General features: G+C 35.6%; 2 protein-coding genes and 3 non-coding genes across 6 annotated transcripts in view; 4 read left to right on the plus strand and 1 right to left on the minus strand.

Annotated features, from left to right (window-relative positions):
• LOC132697806 (tyrosine-protein kinase-like otk) overlaps nt 1-16,072 on the minus strand; it is an 80,638-nt gene extending 64,566 nt beyond the window's left edge. Inside the window, exons 1-3 of the mRNA XM_060663463.1 lie at nt 15,876-16,072; nt 14,093-14,242; nt 7,759-7,923 (exon numbers count right to left, since the gene is read on the minus strand). Coding sequence (XP_060519446.1) covers nt 7,759-7,923; nt 14,093-14,242; nt 15,876-15,918 — 358 coding nt within the window. The 5' untranslated portion in view covers nt 15,919-16,072. The remainder of the gene's footprint in view (nt 1-7,758; nt 7,924-14,092; nt 14,243-15,875) is intronic.
• Nucleotides 6,352-6,424, plus strand: Trnav-aac (transfer RNA valine (anticodon AAC)). Its single transcript has one exon. It is a non-coding gene; the product is annotated as a tRNA-Val (tRNA).
• Trnag-gcc (transfer RNA glycine (anticodon GCC)) lies at nt 6,775-6,845 on the plus strand. Its single transcript has one exon. It is a non-coding gene; the product is annotated as a tRNA-Gly (tRNA).
• On the plus strand, nt 7,012-7,082 carry Trnag-gcc (transfer RNA glycine (anticodon GCC)). Its single transcript has one exon. It is a non-coding gene; the product is annotated as a tRNA-Gly (tRNA).
• A 265-nt stretch (nt 16,073-16,337) lies between the features above and the next one.
• Nucleotides 16,338-25,907, plus strand: LOC132697807 (uncharacterized). 2 transcript variants are annotated; one of them, XM_060663465.1, is made up of 8 exons: nt 16,338-16,602; nt 16,659-16,870; nt 16,923-17,097; nt 17,431-17,514; nt 17,958-18,369; nt 19,804-20,258; nt 22,027-22,256; nt 22,356-25,907. In XM_060663465.1, exons 1-8 carry the CDS (start codon nt 16,585-16,587, stop codon nt 22,429-22,431), a joined length of 1,662 nt encoding a protein of 553 aa, XP_060519448.1. In that variant the 5' UTR covers nt 16,338-16,584; the 3' UTR covers nt 22,432-25,907. The 2 variants fall into 2 exon arrangements, with proteins under 2 accessions (XP_060519448.1, XP_060519447.1); XM_060663464.1 differs by having other exon boundaries at nt 16,339-16,602; nt 22,027-25,907.
• The last annotated feature ends 550 nt before the right edge of the window (nt 25,908-26,457 follow it).

The raw sequence follows: 26,457 nt of genomic DNA on the forward strand, positions 1-26,457 counted from the left end.
TAAACTTGAAAAGGTTTTTGCATCGGGGACTCTTCTATGCGGATAACTGCGTGCGTAAACTCCTTTTGCTTCTCTACAATTGCATCTGCATTCTCCAAACACCAGTAACATGTCTACTTTTTCCTCATTGCTAAATTGCACCATTTTCACATAATAATTCTTAGTTTTTTTTTAACCGAACAAATTTGGATATTTCTTGTGACAAAATGTGACAATTTTTTGATACAGCAATAACAACTTACGTTTGTAATTGCACTTAAAACAACTGCGATAACAATGGTTGCCATAGTAACTAACATTCATGGCATACTTGTAAAAATAAGCGTTAATCACATTTTTTATTAATCAAGAAATGTTTACTTTAAATCGGTATAACTTAGAAACGGGTAAAGTAAATAAGTTTGAGTAAATAACAAAAAAGTTTTTAAATAATACGTACTTTTGTATGCGCATATTTCCAAAGTCTCTGCAATCGAATAATTTTTCGACGCGTCGCGACGCCCAGCTCTTTGCAGGCGTCGAATTTTTTAAACTTTAGGAAATATCTACTTGACCCCACAATTTGACTACTTTTTACATAAATTAAATATTTCTTTTCGTTTTGGACTTATTGGCATGCGGAGTTTTAAGTGAAAAACCCTGTATATATATATATATATATATATATATATATATATATATATATATATATATATATATATATATATATATATATATATATATATATATATAATCAAATACAATAAATAACAACTTCAATTGACAATTTAAACATTTAAGAAATGCAAAAGGCTGTCCGGGTACTTCTTTTCAAAAATTTCATGCGAGTTTTCTTGAACTGTAAAAAAAAATAAAATCTGAGATTTTGGTTAGTTTGGTTAGCATGAACAAGAACAATAATTGCAGCAACTATAAACTGTCAAAACTAGCAGAGATGCTTCTAACAGTAGATATTTGTATTTACAGGAAAAGTCCAAAGAATTTAAAGCCAATATCAAATTTTACAGCAATATAATTGTGCTGCTTAATTTTATTTTATTTATTAATTGCCTTTAATATATGTTTTGTGATTTGTGCTACTTATTCTCTGGAATGTACTAAAATTATGCTATAGTTATAACGCCCACGATTACAAATTAATGAATGGAAACAACAAAATTCAATTAATAGATTTGCAAATTTTATATTTTAATATCTTATAAAATTAGGTGCATCTTTTTTTTTATCATAATTTGATATATATTTCGGATCCAGATTCACTCACTAACCAATACATCACTGATCTCGAGGTAATGCTAATAACTGCGACTGATCTGTCTGTCAACGCTTTTTCAAACACTGAATTCCTTATCTGCCAGAATTATTAGAGAAACGCTAAGTTAATAACGTGACCCAAACCGCCTCTGTAAGAGTCAGACCGTCCTGTAGCACACGCGTATAAATAATCATGAATAAAACGAATCACGTCACATCATCCAGATTGAATTCCATTTGCGAAATGAGTAAATACCATTTATGAATGAGATGCTTGCAATATGCCAACTTTCTTGCGCAGCACGACTCGTTTTCCTTTTTGCTGTACGTCCTCTCGTTTTACCAACGGAATGAAATCAAATAGGAACGGGCGCAACCTATCCGCACCAACAACACATGTCGCACAGATCAGCCATCCAACCACTGACGCAAAACCTTAGATTATATATATTTATACCCAGAAAGGTGGGTAACACGCGTCATATATCTAACTAATTTGTGTAGATGACCGCGTTCTCACATTGACTGTCCTAATCACGTGAGGTCGTATTACCAAAGCGGCAGACCACTAGCCAGTAGTTTTTCCATATTTTTCCGCGTTTCTGAGGTCTATAGCTGAATAAATTTAATAAAACAATATGGTGGTCTGCAGAGACTTCTGATTTTACACGTTCCTCTTTGTGTATAAGCAGAAACGACAGTAGTTGAGATAAGCGTTACTTATCTGTTAGATTTCGTATTGGTAAGAAAATAGTACGGACACAATTTTTAAATATATTAAGCAACAAGTTTTATAAAAATCATTATTTGCAAAATAAAACGAATATATTCACTAGCGGAACTGATAAACGGTTAGATGCAATAAAAGTCGTGAATTTGGACGCTCCGAGGCTACTAAAATTAAATTATCAGGGAAATATTTTAGAGAAAAAAATCTTTGACTTGTGTATTTACTTTCCAGCATATTTGGCTATATATAAAAAAAACAACATAGAGTGCGGAATTTTGCTGCATATCCCAATTTTAAATTACTGCTATTAATCCTGAAATGTTGAAATACTGTAGATAAAACAAATAAATTTCGAAGACGTTGATTTTAGACTCTACAAGGTTGTTTAAAATAAAATTTTAAATAAATATATTTGTTAATAGGAAGAAACTTGCACATTGGTATGCACAAAACGTTTTGGATTTTTTTTAAATACGCTTCGCCTTACATTTCTTTAAAATGGAAAGGGCAAGATTGGTTCTAAATACCAAATGGTGCGGATCGGCCACGTACACAGACTGCATTGTCGAAAATCTCAATAGACGCTTACGCCCCCCCGAACGCGTATCGTCTTGTACGTCGTTTTCCTAAGTTTTCCGAATAAAAATATACTCTGTTATCAATCGCCCGTGACAGTACTTATACTTATCGAACTTCGAACGCTTTATCGTCGTAGAACGGTAGGATTATATACCTGCAATAAAGATATCGGCCATTTCCTATATTTCCCGTGCCCCGTGATACACAAAATATATTGTAAAACCGGCTTATCGCGCGGTGTTTGCTTTGGCGCCGTTTATTTGGGCAATAAAAGTTAAAACTACAGTTGATAGAAAAATGAGGAGGAAAGTGGCCGTACCTCCCTGCAAGTCCCTTTTTTTGAACGTTTTAAATAAAATCAAATAGGTTCGTTCTTCGAAAGTAATTTTAAAATCCTAAGGCATCCAGGGTAAACATCCAAAACTATATATATAGAATAGAATGTATTGATAACGTTTTTACCTATAGTGTGCTTTATTAAACTTTGTAGACAACTTAAAGGTTATTTTGTAAAGTTCAGGTAAATTGCAATGACAGTTCGTTCGTACCTAAGTTACGGTGAATGAGAGTAACATAGCTTCGTTCCAAACGTAGTCAGATTCCTGCAAATTCCTGTCACGCAATTGATTTTTGTCAGGCGAAAAACATTCATTGTATCAAAAAATCAGTTGAGTGACAGGAATTTACAGTTGCAGTTTCCGACTGCGGTTGAAACAAACAATCCACCGTCTTGAAGAGGGATTCAACGTCCCTCATTTTTATGCCTTTCTACAAACCCTTCTAACAATTTCTATGGGGTTTCATTCATTTCATTAAATATGATATGATATGACAATGTCTTCTTCAAACTAACATGTGCATAACTTTTATTGCCTATTCTTATTGAAACGAAAATGCTTTTCTCTGTTAGAGTAGAAAGCCATATTTTTAAGTTTCAGGCATACGCAATATGAATGTAACAGGCTTTCTTATAAAATCCAATATTTTCATTGCAATCGACTAGGATGACTATGACAATGGGGTGGTATTAAGTGAAATTATCAGTATGAGATGGCCAAGGATATAAGAACTTTGCCCTGTACTAATAAATAAATATTTCCGTTCGTGGACATTTTAAACAATTTTTAAATACATTAATTTGTATTTAGTAAAATTTTTGGGTGTTTACCACTTGCTGTTGCTAGGTTTAGCTCGCTTATCCTAGGTTTTACCGAAAAGTAATATTGCAAGTATATAAAAAAATGAACTACTCTTAAAACCAACCAGAAAATAATTAAATCTTAGGAACACTGAAAATGGAAACCGTGGTCACTACCCAACAACAAGGGGACTACTGAGAAGGAGCACATAAACGCTAATGGTTGCCTATCTCTTTGTTCTATTGGATGGTAAAACGCACATGACAGCAGACCCTATTTTCTTTTTAAAATGTTAAGAAATCTTTTAGAAGCAACAGTTTCATTAATGTAGCGATCTAATTATTATCAGAGAAAGGAAAAACATCTTTTTGTAATAAGCGAATAATAACTTGGACGTTTTAAGCCTACTTTTACAAGTGCTCAAGAAAATGACATCGTCGAATATTGTTTGAACATGAATAATCTTTTTTACGGACTCACAATTCAGTCATCACGAAGACTTGTTTTCCAATATGCAGAACTAAATAAAATTCCTAATCGGTGGATTGGAGAATTCCTTAAGCGACACGAGAGACTGCGATTACGTCAATCAGTTCCAACAAGTCATGCGAGGGCAATCGGTTTTGATAAAGTACAAGCTGACAAATTCTTTTGTAACTTGAAGGAATTGTATGAAAAATACAATTTTAACCGGGACCCCATCTTTAACATGAAACTGGGATGAGTACGGTTCCCAAAAAGACACTCAGAGTCCGTGAAAGGAAAAAAAGTGGTAGGAAAAGTTGTGTCTGGGCAATTTATACCACCTGCCTTCATTTTTTCCGAGGAAAAGGATGAAGGGTGAGCTCCTTGATGCAGGGCCCACCGAATGGTATGGTATCTGATTCCGGATTCATAAATTCAGATCTGTTCATGAATTGGTTATATCATTTCAATCCACAGCAGGTACAAAGTTCAACCATTGGATACTTGTTAACGCCAAGTATACCATCGAGTGTTGGTTGACTCAACATCCTGGGAGGGCTATCACACAATATCAAGTAGCTGCTCTTTTTAATGAAGCCTACAAACAGGTTGCTACAGTCGGCAATACTGCCGCGGGATTTTCAGTGGCTGGAATCTATCCATTTAACGATGGCATTTTTCAAGAGTATGACTTCCTCCCAGCTACTGTAACTGACAATGTAAATATTATCTCACCGGTCCAAGGAGATGAAAATGAACCAAAAATGATATAGACAATACAAATACTGACCTGCCAAACCAAAGAAATGAGAATCGGCCAGAAAACAATCAGGCATTAGCCAATATAAAAATTTACCCGCCAAATCAAAGAGTTGAAGCTAAACCAAAAACTTATCGTCAGGTTTTCAAAACACCACAAGTTTTGAAAACTTATTTAAAGAAGATTTGGAAAACAAACAAAACGAAGAATTAGCTAAATCAAACAAAAGGAAGAAAAGAACAGCCCCATTAAGATCTTTATCACCTCAGCCTTGAACATGGGGTGTTTCTTGTATTTCGGAAACTGAAAAAATGTCCAATACGAAAAAAGATTATTTTTGTCGATTATGCAACGAAAAATATGAAGAGCCACTTGCTGAAGAATGGATTGAGTGCTTCAAATGCGAAGATTGGTGGCACGAACAAAACAGGGGTATTTTTATGCGACTTATGCAAATAAATATGTGCGTACACCTTGCCTGAAGACTGCGAACAGTTACCCCAATGGACAATTTGTAGTGACGTCATTCTTAATTCTTAATATTCCCCTAAAAATTAGCGAATAAAAAACATAATAGGGTTAACTTTTTTTTAATTTAAGGGGAACGCCGGTAATAATTAGAAACTAGGGGATGATTGTGGAATGCCAGAAAACAGAATATTATTTCACAGTTACAAAAATCATCCAGTATGATAATAATGATAATTGTAATTAAAACGCATTTTCTAATTTGTTATTTTTATTTTTCTTGTAATTATTGTTATTATAAGATAATTTCTTAAATCTTGAACTTTTGACGGCGCCACACAGTACTCGCATCGACATCTCAATAATTGTCTTATTGTTTTATGACGCAGGCTTTGGGGAAAAATCCAAAACAAAAGTTTCATGGGCGCCATAAACTTTGAAGCCATATCGGGTCCTTCGATTCCCCGTTTATGGATACGGGATCACGTTTAGTCGGTAAATTTAGACATTTTAAAGGCCTATCACGTACCCGCCGGATAGAACGTTCTTGATTATGAAAATGACGAACCCTAAAAGTTGCGACTTATATACCCTCACTTAACTCGTCGCTATTTTATTGTAATTACTCGAAGCGCCTCGCTAAACATTTGTGACAGCACGAAGCGAAAACTTGAAGGGGAAGGCTATAAATTAAAGTTCCCCGGCTGTTTACGAGGTATACACGTTTTTTCCTATTCCGTTGACTACCGCCCATAAAAAATACCTAAAAACTGAGACCGCACATGTCGTAAATTAAAAATAACGCCTCAGGCAAGTCCGATGTAGAGACATCATCTTGAATGTATAATTTGCTCACCGAGCGTGTTTAACTTCGACTAAGATCGTACTTTATTCTGAAACCTATCTTGTGCCTTTGCTTCGTTTATATACCGCTAAATTTTACACTTCTGCAACTTGTTTCCGTGGTGTAGTGGTTATCACATCCGCCTAACACGCGGAAGGTCCCCGGTTCGATCCCGGGCGGAAACAACTTTTTGAAACTAGATATCTTTTTCTTTTTTTTTTTTTTAATTGTTACGGTAATGCAAAAAAGAGACGAAAATTTAACATGGATACAGTACGCGTCAAAATTAATTTCAAAAAAAGTCTGTGGCACACAGTGCATGTTGATTCATTACTAAACACTGTGTAGTACCAGCACCATATTAGAGAGTGACTTACTTAGGATGACTTACCTAAATAACTTTAAAATATAACGTAGTATTTTGTTAGTAATTTCCTCATAAAAAGGTAAAGAGGAAATGTCCCAATTAAACTAGATACACACAAATTAGATTCGTTATCGTAGTGGCTACAATCTTAACCGAAACCAATACCAAGCATCGGTGGTTCAGTGGTAGAATGCTCGCCTGCCACGCGGGCGGCCCGGGTTCGATTCCCGGCCGATGCATATGCCTCTTTTTTAACTTATGTAATTTTTTAGTCAGTTTTCAATTCTTATTTCTGTTAAATTCCATGTAAATTTATAAAAACGTGCTAATTTAAATTTTCTATAAAAAAAATTAAATTTAGCCCCCACGGTCTTTAGTACCATATTACCTTATATACCCATAGTAGCATCGGTGGTTCAGTGGTAGAATGCTCGCCTGCCACGCGGGCGGCCCGGGTTCGATTCCCGGCCGATGCAACATTTTTTCGATTTTTTACTTTTTTTATTTTAATTATTTATGTTATAAACTCATATACGAGGGCTGTGTCAAAATTTCCAGGCCTGAATATGAAAGAAACAAAGTAGATTAACATTTTTTTATTATTTTTCAATATAATCCATCATAACTTTAATACACTTATTACATCTATTCAATCCCCTTAACAAAATATTCTTTTGGTTTGTCTGCAAAATTAGCTACAACAGCCTCTTTTAACTCAACTTCGTCGTTAAACCGCCGTCCACGTAAGTCCTTTTTTAAATATCCAAACAAATAATAGTTGCTGGGGGTCATCCAGCCTTTTTTTAATAATTTTAGGTGCTAACCCTTCTTTTGTCAAAATCTTTTTGACTGCTCAATAAAAAACTATTTGACGCAAGACTTATTTTTTTTCTCAGCCTACAAAGATATATATTAAAAAGAAGACAAAGTTTTATCGTGATACTGGAGCGGCATCTATGTCAGGCCGGGAAATTTTGTTGCTAATCTTGTAGTACCTGCTTGGATAGATCTAGAAAAAATATGCTTGAGGTCAAGGCAGTAGCCTGTTTAGTTTAGTTTAGTTTCCATTTGCAGAAACGTCTGAATATGAATATGAGAAAATTAAGCAATTAAAAATTAAACTCGGGTCTCTCTGTATAAAAATTCACTTACATTCCACTAATAAAGATGCCGGAGAACTGACGATGGGAACGTTGCGTCTTGATACATCCTCTGCTATGCAAGTGAACTCGCCAACGTCACGTTCGCGATCCACCCTGGTTATATGCAAATCGCTACCCCGCATATGCCTACGCGTGGTGTTCACCACCTTCGAACCTGAAACGAAATTTCGCACTCTAGCAAAAAAAAAAAACACCAATCCATCTCGACGACTCAACAAGTATTCAGAGAGAAACGCAAACTGATATTTTGGGTTCCAGTTTTGTATTTTACAAATTGAAAAACTTCCTATACAAAGAATACATGGATCCACAGGCTTAGAAAGTCGCTTTTCACAGAGAACATCAGAACTTATCTACTTTGTCATGTCATTTCAAGACCCAGAAAAGAATTATCTCGTACATTCTCCAACTGCACCCCAGGACAAAACCGCATTCTGGCACTCTGGGTATCCTTACACTTCCATCTCTATGTTATCTGTCGCTGTTATGTTTGGCAAAAGAAATCCTACTCTGTCCATAAAGTCTATAACCAGCAACAGGGCACAGTATAACCCGACACAACTCAACATTTTCTGAAAAAGCAGCATAGGTTTGAAAAAAGAGAGAAATCTAATCCTGTTTGCACAATCGCTTTTGCTCTTTCAATTTTGAATGTTAATTAAACTTTATATAAAACAATTACTCAAAGAAATCTTGCACCTGCCATAGATAAAGTGCGTCTGACGATTGTTCATGCTAATGAAGCCTGAAGGAGATGTAGTATCTGCCACAGCCACACAATTTATGTTTGTAATAAGTGTAATGTGTACACACTTCGTAGTTAGTAAAATATCACCAAAAATGAAACCGAGTGTAACCAGTGGTGCGCCCATGCGTTTTTTGTATCAAATCAGGCACCATAAAATAAAAAAGTTATTTTTTGTCGAAATTGAACTTTCTTTTGTATATTTATGCATAAAAAATATTATTTAATGTTTCTTCCCAGTGGTACGTTTACCCACCAGAATTTTTTTGGATGTTTTTTTTTTATTTTTTGACAAACGTAATGCATTCTTAAGTGCGACAAAATAAATAATTTCATAGCAAAAAAGTAATTTTTTTATGCCAAAAAATGTTGAAAAACTCTGCTCTAGAGAATACAAAGAACGGCACCTTTCTAGGCGGCATACTTATTAATAACACAAGGTCTACAGTGATTTTGGTTTTGGGGGCCTTTTTTACAAAAAACACCATATTTATTAATATACATAACCAGTGGCATGAATATGTTTGTTTCATATTAGGCATGATTTTTAACAGAATTGATTAATGTTATTAGATTTCCCTGCAAAGTCCTGCTTATGCGCAGTTTGGTTGTATTGGTGGTCGCCCTACTTTGCTCGCGGCTGTTGTCTTAGTTGTTGCACATTTCTAGTGTTCTAGAACTTATAAATAAAACAAATAACTTTTGTAATATCTATGGTAGTTATGTCATGATAAGGCAAAGCATAACTGCAAATTCTTTTGTGAAAAAGAATGTTTAAGCTTTGGTGTTCCTATGTATGTTATTTTTGTTTAAATTTCAAAAAAATCAGGCAAAAACTGTCTACTATATTGCAAAAAAAGGCTATCCTCCAGCCGAGCGTTTTTTTGTAACACTCTGTATATAGGATGGAATCTCCAATTTAAACTTGAATGCCTCGAGTTAATCGCGAACAGATCGATCTCGGAGCTGTAAGTGTGTTGTGCGCGCTTGGGCATTAGTTTACCGCGGATTTTAATTACGCATAAATCACGAGCCCGCGCTTTCGCGATTTTAATCACGGGGAGCCCTTAATCGAAAATCGCCTGTTTGTTTTTTTTAACCGCGAACTAAAAGAAAAAAGAAACTTAAGCGGTAATTATTTCAATTGATATAATAAATCACATCCATAGCGAGTGAGAGTTCTAATTGCGCGAGATGAATTCCATCCTCCATGTTACCCCGGGGTTGCCGGTGTTTCGGTCGAGTTTTAGTTCTTTAGTTGTTTTCGTTGTTGACGGTGTCAATTATTTTCTGAAAGACGGACAAAACGGGTTCACTCAAGGTGTAAACAAAGAAAATAGCTTCCACGTGAACGTACAATTAACGCAATTAAAAACAATATAAAAGATAAATAAAATTTTGTAAAAAATTTCTGTAATTTATATTGAGACATTCTATATTGATAGAGTAACCAAAACCTTATTTTTCATACCCCTTGTGAGCTTCACCTAAAGTGCACTGCTAGGATAAAATGCTCGAAGCCCTTAACAAACGAACGAAATTAATTTTTATTTCCGAGAGGGCGAGGTAAGCGTACGAAATAGAATTTTAAAAAATGCAATAGCTTTGCATTGAATTTTTTTAATTATATATATTTTTATTTATTTTTTTTATATAGTTTATTTACATTAAGATACATTCCCCATCCTTCGTTGCCAGATATTAAGCCGTTGGTTTTGTGTTTCCAAGTATTTATGCTGAGCTTGCACATGTTCCAATCTTAACATCTATTCTTGCTTGTAAAAAAGCTATAATGGGTTGTCTAATTACTTTATTTACTGATATAATTTCTATTAAAATCATTTAGTTACTTTTCAAAATATCTATTTTCTCATCGTAAAAAATATTGCATTGTAATTGTAATGGTGGGATAAATTACATTCTTTTTCGGTATAATTTTTGCTATATATGTTAACGAATAGTCTAGGAATGGCTCAAAGTTGGAGTTGTTGGCTAATTTTAGGCTATCAACGCTTCCCTGATTTAGATTGCTTGTATTGCCAGTAGAGGGCGTTTTGCATAAAAAAAATTAAATGTCTTAAATATTTTTGAGAAGCTCATAATAAGCCTAACAAAATTGCTAAAAATATGCTTTCAAAAAAGCACGCGCTTTTTCGTATAAGCGAACTATAAGGTTGTTCGGAAAGTCATTTCGTTTTTTCCCGTCAGAGGACTTAATTACGTTTTTTCGAAACCAACTTCACACTTAAGCCGCATAACCATTATATGTCTTGAGCGCTGATATTGCAAGGCTTGTGTGTGAAAAAGTTATATTAATTTTACGCAGTAGTTTTTTGTTGGTGCCCTTTTAAATATGGAGAGCAAAAAGCAGCATTTTCGTCATATTTTACTTTTTTACTTTAGAAATGGTAAAAATGCTGGCCAAGCGAGAAAAAAATTGACGGATGTGTATGGAGAAGGCGTGTTAACAGTACGCCAGTGCCAGAACTGGTTTGCAAAATTTCGATCCGGCAATTTTGATGTCGAAGATGCACCACGGTCTGGAAGGCCGGTCGAAGCTGACAAAGATGCGATAAAGGCATTAGTTGATGCAAATCGGCGAATAACCACACGAGAGATCGGTGAGAGATTAAATTTGTCGAATTCGACTGTTTATGGCCATTTGAAAGGCATGGGCTTTACCTCGAAGCTCGATGTGTGGGTGCCCCATGTCCTTACGGAGCGAAATTTGTGTCGTCGCGTTGACGTATGTGATTCGCTCCTCAAACGTCAAGAAAATGATCCGTTTTTGAAGCGGATTATTACTGGGGACGAAAAATGGGTTGTATACAACAATGTTAAACGCAAGAGGTCATGGAGCGCAAAAGATGAACCGGCTCAAAGCGTGTCAAAAGCCAACATTCACCAAAAAAAGGTGATGCTCTCCGTTTGGTGGGATGTCAACGATTAATTCAGAAGTCTATTGTCATCAACTGGACAAATTGAATGATTCACTTAAAGAGAAAAGGCCCGAATTAATCAACAGGAAGGGTGTAGTGTTCCACCAGGATAATGCGAGATCTCACACAAGTTTGGTCACTCGCCAAAAACTTTCACAGCTTGAATGGGACGTACTGCAACATCCACCATATTCTCCAGATCTGGCGCCTTCCGACTACTATTTGTTCCGGTCCCTGCAAAATTTTTTGGATGGCAAAACCTTTACCTCAAATGAAGATGTCAAAAACCACCTGAACCAGTTTTTTGCCAGCGAGGACCAAAACTTTTATGAGAGGGGAGTTATGTTACTGCCAGAAAGATGGCAAAAGGTGTTGGACCAGAATGGCCAATATATAATTTAATAAAATATTTATTCGTTATACGAAAACGGTCTTTCATGTTCCCAAAAAAAAAAAAACGAAATGACTTTCCGAACAACCCAACATAACCTCAGTATAAAAATGCAAAATTTCCAAAATCATTCCATAGTTAAAATTCCAAGATGGCTAGATATGACATTTCTGTTTGCATATAACCAATATTTTTTATTCTTTGAGAAATGAAAAATAATAAATGTTTATTAAAAATTATTAGTAGGTTTTCTTTATACACAACAACGTCAACGTTGAAAAATATGCCACAATAATTTAGCTCCAGCAAACGTTTCGAAATTACCTAAACAAGAATTAGATATCGGCTGGAATCTATTATCTACGTCGTATAAGCTAAGTGGTAGGTTGTAGTAGTCGTCTGCATTGGTTCCTTTACGAAAATATCAAAGTTTTGCAGCTGCTAGATAACATAGTTGTCCTACTACGGTTAAAATTGTTGCGACTGAGGTGGCTATGACATTTTCGTAGTACTTTCTTTCTAAACAGGAATATTCACGCATTTAACTTTATTTTGGCCAAAGATCTGGACATATGCCGCATCCGCAGTTATTGACGATCTCTCAGCGGCAATGTTGTGGTTAGTTTTTTATGAAATATTGAATTTATAAAGTATTTTATTAAACGTTGAATCAGTCTTCCAAAAATATCGTCATAGTTTTTCATAAGATAATGTATTATTATTAACGGTAGATAAACACCCATTTGAAAAATTAATTAATGTCCAAAGTGGCAATCCCGCGAAAGGACTAGGAGGGGGCAACTATATCGCGACCGCGGGCCACACGCTGCGTAAGTCGGCGTTCTTAGAAATAAAAAGGCGATTATGATAAATATGGTACTCCGGGGGAGATTGGGTTTCATCGCAATTATTTTAGCACACGTGCACGTAGGTACGCAGACCCATTACGGCCAACCTCATATGGTACCATATAAATTATCGTCTTAAGTTTTGATTTAAATTTAAAATCGAGCTACTTAAAGAGATACCACTGGCGAGATACGTGATCTTATCGTCTCGTAGGGCTGCCATCCCGTAAAAATCGGTAACATAAATTATGTCACACATCAGACCTCTCCTCTACAAGCTGGTCAATGCTTGTGACAATGCGTATGGCCATCGTAGTATCGGTCGTATCGGCGGTATTGGCAAATCTGGCTCAAGCGTGTGTCTGGCAATCATCATCCATACGTTGGCTGCACTGGCTTTGAGATTTTGGGTTATGTTGTGGTGCGTATTGCGTAATATTATAATTACTATCTGTATATTATCGCATATTATGGCGACGATAAATAACAAAGAAATCGGCCTTAAATTTCAAGAAAATCTATCAAAAAATATTTTACATATTGTAAAAAATAAAACAAATACTCGAATAGTTGGATGATGTGGGCAAATGTTTACAAAACTAACAATTCAAACACATACACAGGTTTAATTTAATAAAAAAACGCTTTTTTTGGAAACTATATTTATATCATTTTTTGTTTTCGAATAACGAATCTCCATAGGATCGTTGGCGCATTTTTTTAAACACCCTGTATAATATATAATATATAATAACATTTCTTTCTTTAGATATTTAGTTCCAACTTTATATTAAAATTTAGAGGGAGTGTGGAGTTCAATACTACATAAGAAATATATTTTGTAAGTGGTACTTTTTAAAAAGCAACTTTTCATTTGTTCCCAACAAATTTCTTGGTTTCAATTCTTTGACTGAACAAAGCAGGCCTTCACTTTTTATAAATACTTTATTTGAATTTTGCGTTACACGGACAAATAATAAAATTTGAAGTAGTTTTTTGTAAATATTCATAAACTTTTAAGCCATTTAGCTACTAGCTACATGTACAGCACAGGACACACCATATTTTGTCAATTTTGCAATTAAGAGTTCGTGAAAGACACATTCGACGTCATACTCTGCTGATCTCAAAAGATAAGCATAGTGTCTTTATTTTTAAAGGAACCTTTATAATATAGAACTTAACTTTATAAAAAAACATTTTCAAATTTAAATTAAATGGCACGTACTGTATTGTACCATGGATTTCAACGACAGGGTAGGTGTCTACTAAACTTATTTGGTTTAACGTGTCTTGATGAGATGAGAGATATAAGGCCCTTGCTGGAATTGTTAGCTCTGAGTTAGTGCTGTGTGGTAATCAAAAGAGAAAGAACTTTCTGTTGTTATTTATTCACCTACCATTCAATTCCCAGTAGTAAAGGATCCCATCGCTGGGTGTCACTTCACAGGGTAGAGTCACAGAAGCCCCGGCCACAACCGAAGTGTCTTTCGGGCTCCTACTAAAGTAGGGGTCCTCCGTAGGAACGCCGAAAGTTACGCGAACTGAAACTGAAAAAGAAAATGACGTCAAAAACGATATATAAACAGTTTAATAATACATTTTAAAACCGCCATATTGATGATACCACAGAATCTTTAATTAGAAGTGTCACATTGATTTGGCATGGTTTTATCACTGCAATAAGGGTAGTATTTGACAAGTTTCTCATTCCTATCTTCAGTCCGCTTTTAATTTCGTTTTTGTTATTGGAATTGATAGTTTTATTTGATAAACAGTTCCAATATAGCAAATTTCCGTTATTTAACGTAGAATTCCGTACTTCTCTCAGATTAGGTATAAGAGCAATTAACACCCATATCCATGAATAACCATTTTTCTTTTCAACTTTTCATGTAAGTAACGAAAATTATTTATTTAGTGACGTCATAAGACAGTAAATAAATACTAACCGTTTCTGTGGTGTATGACGGACATTATAAAATAAAACAAACTTTGGTATAACCACTATTAACATTTCGTTAATTCTGAGGTTATTTCGAGGATTGGGGCATTGTTTTTTTTTTTTAATTATCCCATCGACGACACCTCAAAATGCCGGTCGAACCCCACCTGGTGTCCTCGACCCGGCGTGTGCGATTCCATGCAACGGACTTTCGTGAGAAAATTGCTTCGATACTCGCAGACCACAAAACAAATTTAATAAATTACGTGTTGCCATTTCGAGGCATTTTATTACTTCTTAGAATTGCGGTTTTTATCATATTTAGCTGGCGGGGCCAAAACCTCTTTTTTTAAAACCCTTTTCCGGGTGCCTTCTTTATGGGTTTCTTTTTAGAAGAAACAGATTGGGACTTGGGGCCAAATTATATCAACTATTTCACAATCGACGCTTCCTATTAGGATGTCCGGTGCTGGAAAACTGAAAATTCTGGTTTTCGATTTCGATCTGGTTTTGTATAACTACGCAATTATTACATTTTCAATTAATTAATTTATTTAAAGCAGGCTTTGATTTGCTCATTTTTCATTTTTTGAAAACAGACAAAGTAACCTTGAAATATAAACAATCACGTGTATATCGTGTCTATTATTTTGATAAAAACATTTTAATATTTTAAGAGATAAATAAGCAATAACCAAAGTTCCCTATCTACTTTTTAGTTAAATTAGAATCACACCTAAAAATGCGATGTTCCCTGTTTATGTCGGAAGACCCTAAACACCTTTTATTTATCAAGTCATTCTTCTCGGGACTGAAAAGGGATTAAGGGTATCACAAACGGCGTTGAAAGGAAGCCTAATTATTTGCTAGGTATAGAAATACTGAGGTACCGGTTCCCGTACCAGACACGGTTGTTAAGAATTGGTATACCCACAGCCTCATAAATTGTGAAAAATGATAATTAAAAAACGTCTTTGTAGAGATAAATAACCCAAAATTATGGGCTTGGAACGAATTAATTCTTGAATGGAAATGGAATTCAGGTAGATTTCGACATTTAGATGAATGACCGGTACCCAAAAATAGCTTAAGAGAAATAAAGAAGCTGCCGAAACTTAACTAATAAACCCAGATATAAAATTCATGGAATATCGCTAATACTTTTTCAAAACAATGGTCATATAAAAAATTTTATTCTTTGGGCACCAATGAGATTCGAAAAACTAATTCTTACTTACAGAGGGCAATACCAAATAACACCGAACCGAATGCCGAAACCATAGTGAAACTTCAAGTTATACGCGCAAAAACCAATCACCATTTGCCACGAAAGTTCAAAACTTGATCCCTTTTTGTCATATTTCGATCAGGACCGGTACAAAAAATCGCCACTCGAACCCGACGCGTTAATACCAACTACGGCCCTTTCGTACCCGCGCCAAACTGGCTTTAGCTTGTGTGATTCGCAGCTGGCTTCGCTGCCGGCAAAGTTCAGCGCCCGGCATTTGTTTGAAATTCAAGCGCAGATAATCGAAGATTGCCGAACGTCAGAAGCATTTATGGATGGTCGGTAGGCAACCGCGGTTTCATTTTACGTGGTGCCACCTAATGCTGAGGTTTTGAAACGGTATGCGTGCGGAGTGCCCTTCTTTATGGTGTCTAAGTGAAAAGTGAAGAACTTATCTCTGGGTGACAGAAGGTGAACATCTCAAAAATACACTTTTTTTTGTATTGGTAACAACAATTATTGCGTTTAAATATTTGTGACACGTATTGTTCAATTATTTTGGTTAGAAAGCAATCGTTTGCAGAGAATCTGGTAGTAAGTAAAACGAACTTGTTTTCATTGCAATTTCCAAGTGGAAACATCACCTAGTGCTTGAATTGAAAAAAGAAAACGGTGCTTCCGATTATAATTAGCCGAATTAAAATTGTTAAGAGACCGAAATGGTTTTTAAGTGCAAAGTGAGCGATTACTTTTGTTATGTTAAACCCAGTTATGACTAACCGAACGTTGATAGGAATGCGGATGTACTTGCAAAAGATGCCTCTCTAGCGATCACGACGTCCAGCTTCATGTGGAAATCGAGAACTTGAAACAGAAACTTCTGGAAAAAGAAAACCACATTGTTATGATGGAAACTAATTTTTTAAATGAAGCCAACAAGTTTCCAAACGGGGAATTCGTTGCATTAAAAGAGGAATTGCTAACATGGCAGGATAAATATGAAAGGTGCTGCATAGAAAATGTAAAAAAATCTTTTAGCTAGGCGTTTCATTATTAGGTTATATGAGGCACATAGAAGGGTTCAACGGGTCAATCAGGGTTTAGAGGATAAGTTGTTAAAGTTAGTAGATGTTTGTGAGACTGAGAAAAATACTTTAACCAAGGATGTTGCCACACTCTCGCAGAATTTAGCCGAAGCCAATTATGCCATTAAGAAATTAACCCAGGATAATGTAAGTCTGAGTACATAAGTTCCCTCAATGGAATTGCTCTTGGTGTGTTATTGAATAATAAATTTGCAAAAACCAGTTGTGTTCTAAATTTAGCAACCATTATACATTGATTTCTCAGTGTGGTAAATATTTAAAGACTTCCTATATGACCTTGCTTGTTGTTTAATTTGTTTTGCAAATGTCTGAGGGTGTTATACAAGGTGTCCTGGAGAAATGTGAGCAATTTCTCAGATCTAGATTTAGAAAAAACTAAAAACTGATATGATCATATTTTTCTAGATGCCTCGGTCACACAAATAATTACATTAATACCTTTTCTTACTGACATTTTAGGAAAGGTACAAAAATGATGTGAGTCTAGCCATACAGTTTTTGCAATGCAAGCAGACGAATTTTGTCGCTCACCGCTTTGACACGGTAAGAAAACTACTATAGCTTACAAAAATCTATTCCTTATGGATATGTAAAATTATCAATTGTAGTTATTGTTAAATAAATAAGTACTTTAGGTATGTTTCTAAGCTTTTAAAGATGTCAGGTGGTGACTCCACCTCGAAAACTAATTATCTTAAAGAATTTGACTGGAAAAACTTATAATCAAAGCCCTCAAGAGGAAATGCTGGATTTTTTTTTTATTTTTTAGTTGATTGGTGTTTAGTGTGATGTGTTGCAGATAAAAGCTACTAACACATAAGTTATTTATATTATATAGTCTTTTAAGCCCGGGGCTCAGTATCTTCATTATGGGCCGCGGTTTGCAAAAAAATTGTGATATTTAAACTTCCTTTTCAGAGATGATGGTTCTGTGAATGGTAGGGGTTCGTTTGGTTCGAAAGTCAATGATTTTTCACCTCTTTCAGCTTCCGCTAGAGGTCCAAACTCAGGTGGCAGCATACATGAATAACAAACGAAAACCAGCAGAAGAAAAAAAACCATTGTCAGAACCCAAAAGTATCAAAGTACCGATACCGACGTTTCCGCCTACCGCAATGGTATACTCTGTGCCAAAATCGCCGGGTACCGACCGTAAACCGGAAGTGGATCCGGACACACCCGAGGTTGATATCGTTTCGGCTTCCATCATGGCCAAAGTTTTGGAGGAGCGACAGAAGGAGAGAGCTTTAGCGAAACATTGCGACACGTGTACCTGCGCGAAGACTTTGAAAATCATCTATGAAGCGTCGCATCAGCACGTGGGCACCCAGACCGGACGTTACAAGGAAAACTTGTGCTTGAAGTGTAACGACGTGGTGGTGGTCCCTGTAGCTCTGGGTAAGTACAATTTGGTTTAGAAAAATTATTGAATCGTATATAGTTCAATTAATGTGAGCTTTGTTTACACCATGTTTGTACAATATTCCCTAACTAACCTAAACTTCATTTTAAACGTCACTATTGAAATATATTTTTAAAATCTTGTCGCCTTTTGTATCTTGTCTTGAATCTTGTGGATTGGAATAGTTAACAGAAAGCCTCGCATTTACTATAAGTTTTATATAAAAATTCAGGTTTTTATTTAATTTTTTTATTTTATTTTATTTTACAAAAGAACCGTAAATTTTTGCTTTTATTTATTATCCGTTAAGGAAGCTTATTAAAAAAACCTTACTTATTACATAATAAATATGGCTTCGATACAACAATGAGAATAGATTTTTGTCTATACATACAACAAAAAGATATAACACTAATATAAATGGAGAACGAATTAGGCAAAATTTATACAGAAATCATAGTTTTCATTAATTTAAAAAATCAAACGGCTTTTTAAATTTGTAAAAAAAAATAATTTACTTTGTTCCATCGTCTTCCAATTTAAGACTCGATCTTAACCCATTTTTTGAAAATTGAGCATATTTTTTTCGAACGTCACGTCGCTTGATTTTCAAAATAGACGGTACTCAAGTTTTTGTTGAAAATTGACATCACCAATTGATTTTTCGAAAATTATTAAAAGTTGGGTCGTCATAGTTATTAACAGTTTTTTTCTCTTAAATGCATCTGGTAAACGTATCCATTTTTTTTAAAGCTAAGCTTTTTGAAATTTGTGGTCGTGGTGCCTTTTTAAATAAATATCAGCGATTTTTTCTCAAATTTATCAAATAAAGTGGTTTGAGTGAGTACAGGAATAAAGGACTAAACAAAACTTGGGCTGCTTGGAAAAAGCATTTAATCATTAAGGCAGTAAAGTATAATTGACACCTAAAAAGAAATACAATTTTGGTTAGTTTGGTTCAAAAGATTTGTAGGCAGGACACGAAAAATGGCCGTATCGAGGCAGTATAGTTTGAGTTTATTGTACGTGCATATTAAAAATGAAGCAATATTTGTTTTTAATGTGACCTTCTCGTCTTAACATTGGATAAAGTTAAAACCTGTTTAGAGGTTCATTTTTAATAGGGTATTTTTGAAAGGACGGTAGTGACGTCATTGTGACGCTTGTACGAGTTAACTTTCAGAGGGAGTACTTAATAAGTGTTATAATTTAATTAAATTTTGAACTGAGGTGGCTTTTACTTGATGAATTTTCAAAATTTATCAAAATAAATAAGAACTAAAAGTGCAGATTTTCACACCGTGTCTTTATCAAATGTGACACGGTGTTGTCGAAACAATTGTCATGTAAAAATATATAATTTCGTGAGAATCTGAACTTTTAGTTCTTATTTATTTTAATTAAATTTTCATGGTGACGTGTAATTGCAGGGATCCAACCCGCGAAGCTGGCAGTTGACAGCTTAAGGAGGCCGTCGCCTTTGCAATTGGACGCCGGCCCGAACGTCCATAATGTCGTGAAAGTGCAGCCGAACAATTTCCTGAGGGAAAAAGCGAAAAGTGACTTGAAACTGTCGTCTGGTAACGTGGACATCGTTGCCAATTCTGCGTCGAGAGTCGAATCGGCGGATCCCATATCGATACACCACAGGCTGTGCGACAAGTCGTCGCAGAGCTTCGAATTGGTGGTGGAGAAAGGCGATTCGGAACAAAACGTCGACCGATCCAGTGCCAAAAACACTTCGTCGGACAATCCGAAAGGGCCTAGGTACTGTTCGATGCGACTCCAGTCCGGATCGAAAAATATCCTGCTGGATAACGCGCACAGCAACGTAGCGCCTGTTTTGTACACCAGGAGCCACAAGGCGAGACTTCCAGCTCCACAGGTATAGATAATACAAAAAAAAATATTCAAACTTCGAAAAATATGTAGAGGTTAGGTTCATTATATTTATGAAAAGGATAATCAAGGTTCTGTAATCGGCTCAGTTATTACGACATTGTAATAATAATAATACTAATAAAAGAGAGTATATCAATCATAATTTCACCCATCCAAATTTTTCCATTTTGGTGTGTTTTTTTTTTTTTGTTCCTGAATGCTACCTAGATAACCACAAGCGAGCCGACTTACATAATGTATAGCCATGTACTGGGTTTTTATTTATATTTTAACACCCACTTACAGAGGTTATTGGAGGTGGCATTACTGTTGGACTAAAAAATATACTTATCGCTTTTTGTTCAGCTACGTATATTTTTCAAATCGGCTTTAAAGGGACTTAAATATAAAAAGTTATACAGGGTGTTCGATTTAAAAAACGGGAAGTTGTGTTTTCTTGCATTTGCGGCACTCATTGGTTTTGATTGGTACACCAACCTTTATGTAATTTTAATAAATTCCGTAGGTCGGTGCCTAAATATAAATTAAAATCCTGTACGAGGTGGCCAATTAAGAAGGGCACTCGGGTCCTATCTCGAAAAGTAATTTTCTTAGACGTGGAGGGAATAAAGCGGCCAAGAGAAAATTATTTTCAAGCTTCTCGAATGGCTTCAAGGGGGGAGTGGGAAAGTGGTGTTACAAAGAAGAAATAAATGTCTATGATTTCAGAGTGGCTGAAAGCATTCTGTTAAATTTGGAGTTATTGTTGGCTCCTTTTAGGCTATTGACTCTGTCTTTAGCAAACTGCTCTAGATTGCTTATATCGCCGCTAGAGTGCGCTTTACGACGTCACTAAAGAAAATGTCATTTTTTAATAATATTGAATATAAAATATCGCTTCTGTTGCAAAAAAAGATAGCCATTGAAAAAAATGAACAAAAACTCAGTATACCTGCCATTATTAAATCCCAATTTTCCAAGTTCTTTTAGCAAAAATATGTATCAATTTGCTGCTAGAATACAAGAATTAAATTCAATATGCCAATAAAAATTAATACTCATTCTACATTATTGAATATTTAGCATCCCATTTTCGTAGCCTTGTTCGTAAAAAATATTATTGCCCATCCCACTTTGGCATTCTTGTTTGTAAAAAATATCTTTTCCGCCTGTAGAAGAGCTTGATATTTTTACTTTGAAAACAATAAAAACGCAACTACATCTGTTAGATTCTATGCGACGAAGTATCCTGCATTAAAAAGCAAATCTTTGTTGTTTTATCTGTGTTATTGTTTTTCATTATTGTAGTGCGATATTCAGTGATGCCAATGAAATAGAATGTTTGCGTTTTAACAGTAAAATGTTATAAATTTTGCTAAAAGAGCAATATTATTATGAAATAATGGTTAGGTTAGGTAATTCGGATATCTTTTGGTTACAATGAAAGCGATATCGTTGCAATTCATTTTTTGGGGAAATAAATATTGCCCGTTAGAAATTCGTAAAATGCCCTCTAACGACGATACTGGTAAGAAAGTCTTTTTCAGCGGCACCAAATTTGAGAAAACGCGTTCAGCTTTTCTGAAGATATTGATATTTATTTCCGAAAATGTTCGAACACCTCTCGCCACTTTCCGTTAAGAGATAGAACAGAAGCAACTTGAAGCAGATTTTCATTTTACTGTTGTGTATTGTAAGTCTGCGACAATTCCCTTTCGAGATAGACTGGAGCGCCCTTCTTAATTGTCGTTGGTCTGATCCGGCCGTTTCAGGCGACTCATAAACCCGTCGACGGTGTGAAGTCGCGCGACGCCGACTCCGCCTCTAGTCGCGACAGCAAGGCCAACAGTTTGACGAGCGATAACTCTGCGCAGCACCAGCAACGCGTAGCGGACTGGGTGCGCAGCAGCATCGAGCGCGACAACGCGACGAGCAGTCCCGACGCGTGTTCGCGCGCGGGCGACGCCAAACCCGACGCCGCGGACAAGACGAATAGGGCGAGGTACGCGGAAATGGAGGAGAACGTCAAACGGTTCTTGTTCGGAGAGAGCGAGTTCTGGAAAACGGTCGAAATCGGAAAGCTAAAGTATATGAATTATAGGGAGGGGGAAAAGGGCGGAGCGCAGTTGTCGCAGGACGGCAGTCGGACGAGTTCGCACACGGAAACTGACATTTAGATCGACGGGCGATGCGCAGGCGTCGGAACCTATAAGGTAAACGACGTACGGGCCTCCCTCTGGTGGCTTGACGCGAACTGTGATCGCAGCCCCGCCCACCCATCCTTTCCATGTCTTGATTTTATTTCTTTTTATCAATTCTATAGTGTCGTTGTTAGAAGGATGTTATTTTATTCCGAGTGTTCCTCGCAACAATTATTTTTTGTACCCGGTATATTCACATTCACTTTTGTCTTCTCCTGGACACTTTTTTGCCAATCGCAAATATTTAACTCTGTCTCAGCAAAGTTCACAGAATATAGAGCGCGAGTTAACACAGATTCCTTAGATATTTTGTTCTATAATATAGGGCGTCAAGCTTTGGTGAAAAATAACGTTTTTTTTTTAACCAATTCGACAGTTTTTCATATATTTTCTTGAAACTCGGTATGTATAGTTAGCACTGTGAGGTTGATTACACTAATTATGTAAATAAAACACTACGCACCAGCAGAAAAAAGGGGTGTCGATGATACACGGCGAGTTGAGAAGAAACATGGTCGACGAAAAAAAGCAACTCTCCTTAGGTGGTAGCCAATTAAGAATGGCACGCAGCTCTGTTTCGAAAAGTAATTGTCAAAAAACTTTCTGCAATGGCCGCTAGGGGGGCGTAATCGCATTCTTGACTTTGAAATAACGGTTTTTGAGAAATGATCTTATATTGTTTTTAAGTTGAGGTAAATTCGATTCTTTGTCGCTGTTTTTGGAGTCGTTGACAAGCGCTCTTATGTTTGTTTCGCCGTTAGAGGGCGTTTTGTGACATTACGGCATATAAAATGTATTTTCCTAAAAAATTAAATGTCACGATATAACTTAGCGAGAAATAGTCGAATTCATTTACAATTTCAGGGGGGCTTATAGAAAAAATAACAAATGAAATTTCAAGTTTTATAAAAAAAAAGGGGCAGCGTGGTTGACAACAACTCTTATATATTCTGTAAACTTTGCTATCGGCAACAAAAATTTGAAAATACATTGTACATATCAACCAGCCCTGCTGTTGGTCTACATAAGGTTTAAAAAATGTATTTTGTCAGATTCTCATTTACCCTCGAAAATGTATAAATTTGACTTTTTCAGAAACAGTCGCTTTAATGTAAATGTCTTAAAAAAGTAAATAAAAGTTAATAGACTCCCTTTATTAATTAAGGCAAACGTTTTTTACAAATTAACATAAATTAGAATCCCAAAAGTGGAATTTTTGAGGTTATTATTAAATGTTAAATATGAAATATCAATATTTTTTTCCTTTAGTTCGTAAAACTCAATAACTTTTCCGCTTAGAACTTAACCCGAAAGTCGCTTAATTTCTTCGGAAATCAATTTTAAACCATTTTTAAACTTATCGTCGATTTAAAACTGTCAAAATGGGATGGGCGAGGTTGCTCACGACTATAAGGAAAAAAATTGTAAACCGAGTGTTTCATTATCCCACTCTTGGGATGGATATTGTTGATCATTTTCTGTAACATATTTATTATAATTTTGTTTAGTTACCAAGAATATTTTTTCCCCATTCCGATTGGTCTAGGAATAAAAGGTGGAATAAAAAAAAATAACTTTCATATAATTTTCATTATACTTAATACAACATACAAAAAAATGTGTGTTCAGCGAATCTTGAAAACTTCCATTGCAGTATTTAAGAAATCTAGGTGCTCAATTTACATGTATATATGACCCTCGCACCCTCTGGTTTTCTACCATTAGCGTTAAAGTTATTTTTGTTGGCATAGATCATTTTCATTGATTTCAAGCTATAGGGGAGGTTTTCAATGTGTTTTGCGAAAATTAAAAATGCGGTGGCGCCATCTGATGACTTTTATCTGAAATTTAACAACGCGTTACGGGGGTTACACCAAACCAACCAATTCTACGGTTTATCTGTGGTCTTCAGCTTCGATTCCGTTTTAAATTTCGCATTCTTAACATCCTGTAAATATTAGTAGTTAGTAGGGATTGTTTTTTAGAAGCTTTGCCGAGGTAGGTATGTGATATTTGAGTCGTTAACAATCGGTATAGGTATGTATCTACATATTTTTTGTAAACTGTTTGCTGTGAATGTGAGCTGAATCATTATCTACAAAAAGAAAGACCATAAAACATTTTTTCACTCTAACAAACTGGTGACAAAAATCGTTAGCAGCAAATTTGTATGCATATTTTTAGTGGATATTTTTCATGCCTTAGATGTTCTTCATATACTAGGGTAACCGTAATCTCTATACTGATGATTTTTCTACCGCGTTCTACAGTGTGATCGATTTGAATCGGAACGGTTCCTGCAAAATTCTTTAAATTTGCTTAAAAAAATATATCCCGTATGTAAGAACAAAAGAAAAAGTACTAAGCATTTGAAATGTTTAAAACGACTTGAATGTACGTTCCTGTAATTCTTCTATAATTTTTCAGATTTTTCTATATCCCGTTTCGAATGACGCTCCATACAAACGGGGGGGGGGGGGGGGGCAGGTAAGACAAATTTTGGTATTTGTTTGATATTTAAGACATCTCGAAAATGAAGTGATACCCGGTTCATTTCAAATTGATCACACCGTATATAGAAAATAAAAATTGTCTGTGATCCGCAATCTATACTACATTTTTAGATAGATTTTCTTACTTTAGGTCGTACACAAAGGTATTAAATGTATATTTAGGTAATGCGAATGTTGAGGGTTCAAACGACCAAATATATTTATTTTGATTAGATTTCGTGGTACATTAAGGTGTCCTATAAGTATAATACCCATGAACACCGAACATTAACACGATAAGAAGGGACACTCTGTTGTAGATGAAACGGTCTTAAATCCGTATACCAGAGGCTTTACCAGACTTTTCTCTTCTTCTTTCATTCGTGGTCATGAGGTCGCGCCTGCTCAGGTTGCGAGTCTAACGTAATAGTTATTTAAACGACGTCTGACTCTACCTACGACTTCGGACAGGTCTGTCATGTTTAACCACAATTAAACAACCGGCAAGTAACCCGATGGATAGGCGTTAAGCACTACTGCCCGTTGGGTGCTAGTAAGTGCTAATAGGTGCAGTCACGGAGACTGTCCCTTCTTATCGTCATTGATTAATTATAGCATATGATAGAAGCTTAGTTCTTATTGTGTCCGCGTGGCGACGTAACTTGACCGATAATATTTTTTTAGGTGTGTTTTAAGGGCCTCGCGACCTTTATATTATCAGTATAAAGCTTCGAGCTTTAGCTTCGGTTTTGTAAATTCTCGATTCGCCTCGTTGTTGCCATTATTTTTTAAAATCAGTCTAAGGCGTATCTTCACACTCTAACCACAACTGCGAGTCGTTTGTGATTATTTCGAAAATTCTCCTAAACCTCTGTCATTAAATATTGGGCAATCCGTTACGACTTAAGCGTTTGTTAGGTGTGCCCAGTCGGATAAATAAATAACTGTGCAAATGTGTAAGTTTTGTTTTATTTTTTATTTTTATTGATCCACGGTGTTGTAAAGGAAATATAGGTGAGGTAGATTAACTGGGTCCACGAAATCTAGCTCAACCAAACAACATATCGATAAGACTGACGATTTACCGAAAACATTAAACCACTGGAGAGATGCACAGTATTAAATAAGAACCAATTTAGGTGTAGCGTTTTACATCACAAAAAAACAGCACACTAATAATATGTAGTTCATTTGCAGACGATAAAACGCCCAAAAATGCTTAATTTTCAACATTCAGGGTGATTAAGTTTTTTTTTCCAGTTTTGAATATTAAAAAAGTACTCTTTGTGCGGTTTTTTATTGCGGACTTGCAGTGAAGTGATTTTTTTCCACAAAAACGAATGGAAAAGTCAAGAGATAAAAGTTTTTATGTAAAATGACAGAGCCATGCATTTTTTTTTGCAATTCTTGAGAATACACCACGAGACGCCACTGGTTTCTGATCTACTATATAAGGCTACTAGAAGTAACACTGCAAAATTTTCAACGGTATTGGTAAACTCCATCCACG

This window comes from Cylas formicarius, unplaced genomic scaffold (genome assembly GCF_029955315.1).
Source record: "Cylas formicarius isolate icCylForm1 unplaced genomic scaffold, icCylForm1.1 PGA_scaffold_2__14_contigs__length_35257938, whole genome shotgun sequence".
NCBI lineage: Eukaryota > Metazoa > Arthropoda > Insecta > Coleoptera > Brentidae > Cylas > Cylas formicarius.

What these genes read in the sequence shown, in the direction of transcription:
- LOC132697807 (XM_060663464.1), top strand. An exon ending in TGGCAGGATAAATATGAAAG is followed by an intron (nt 16,871 to 16,922) that starts GTGCTGCATAGA and finishes TTTCATTATTAG; the next exon opens with GTTATATGAGGCACATAGAA. An exon ending in CGAGACTTCCAGCTCCACAG is followed by an intron (nt 20,259 to 22,026) that starts GTATAGATAATA and finishes CGGCCGTTTCAG; the next exon opens with GCGACTCATAAACCCGTCGA.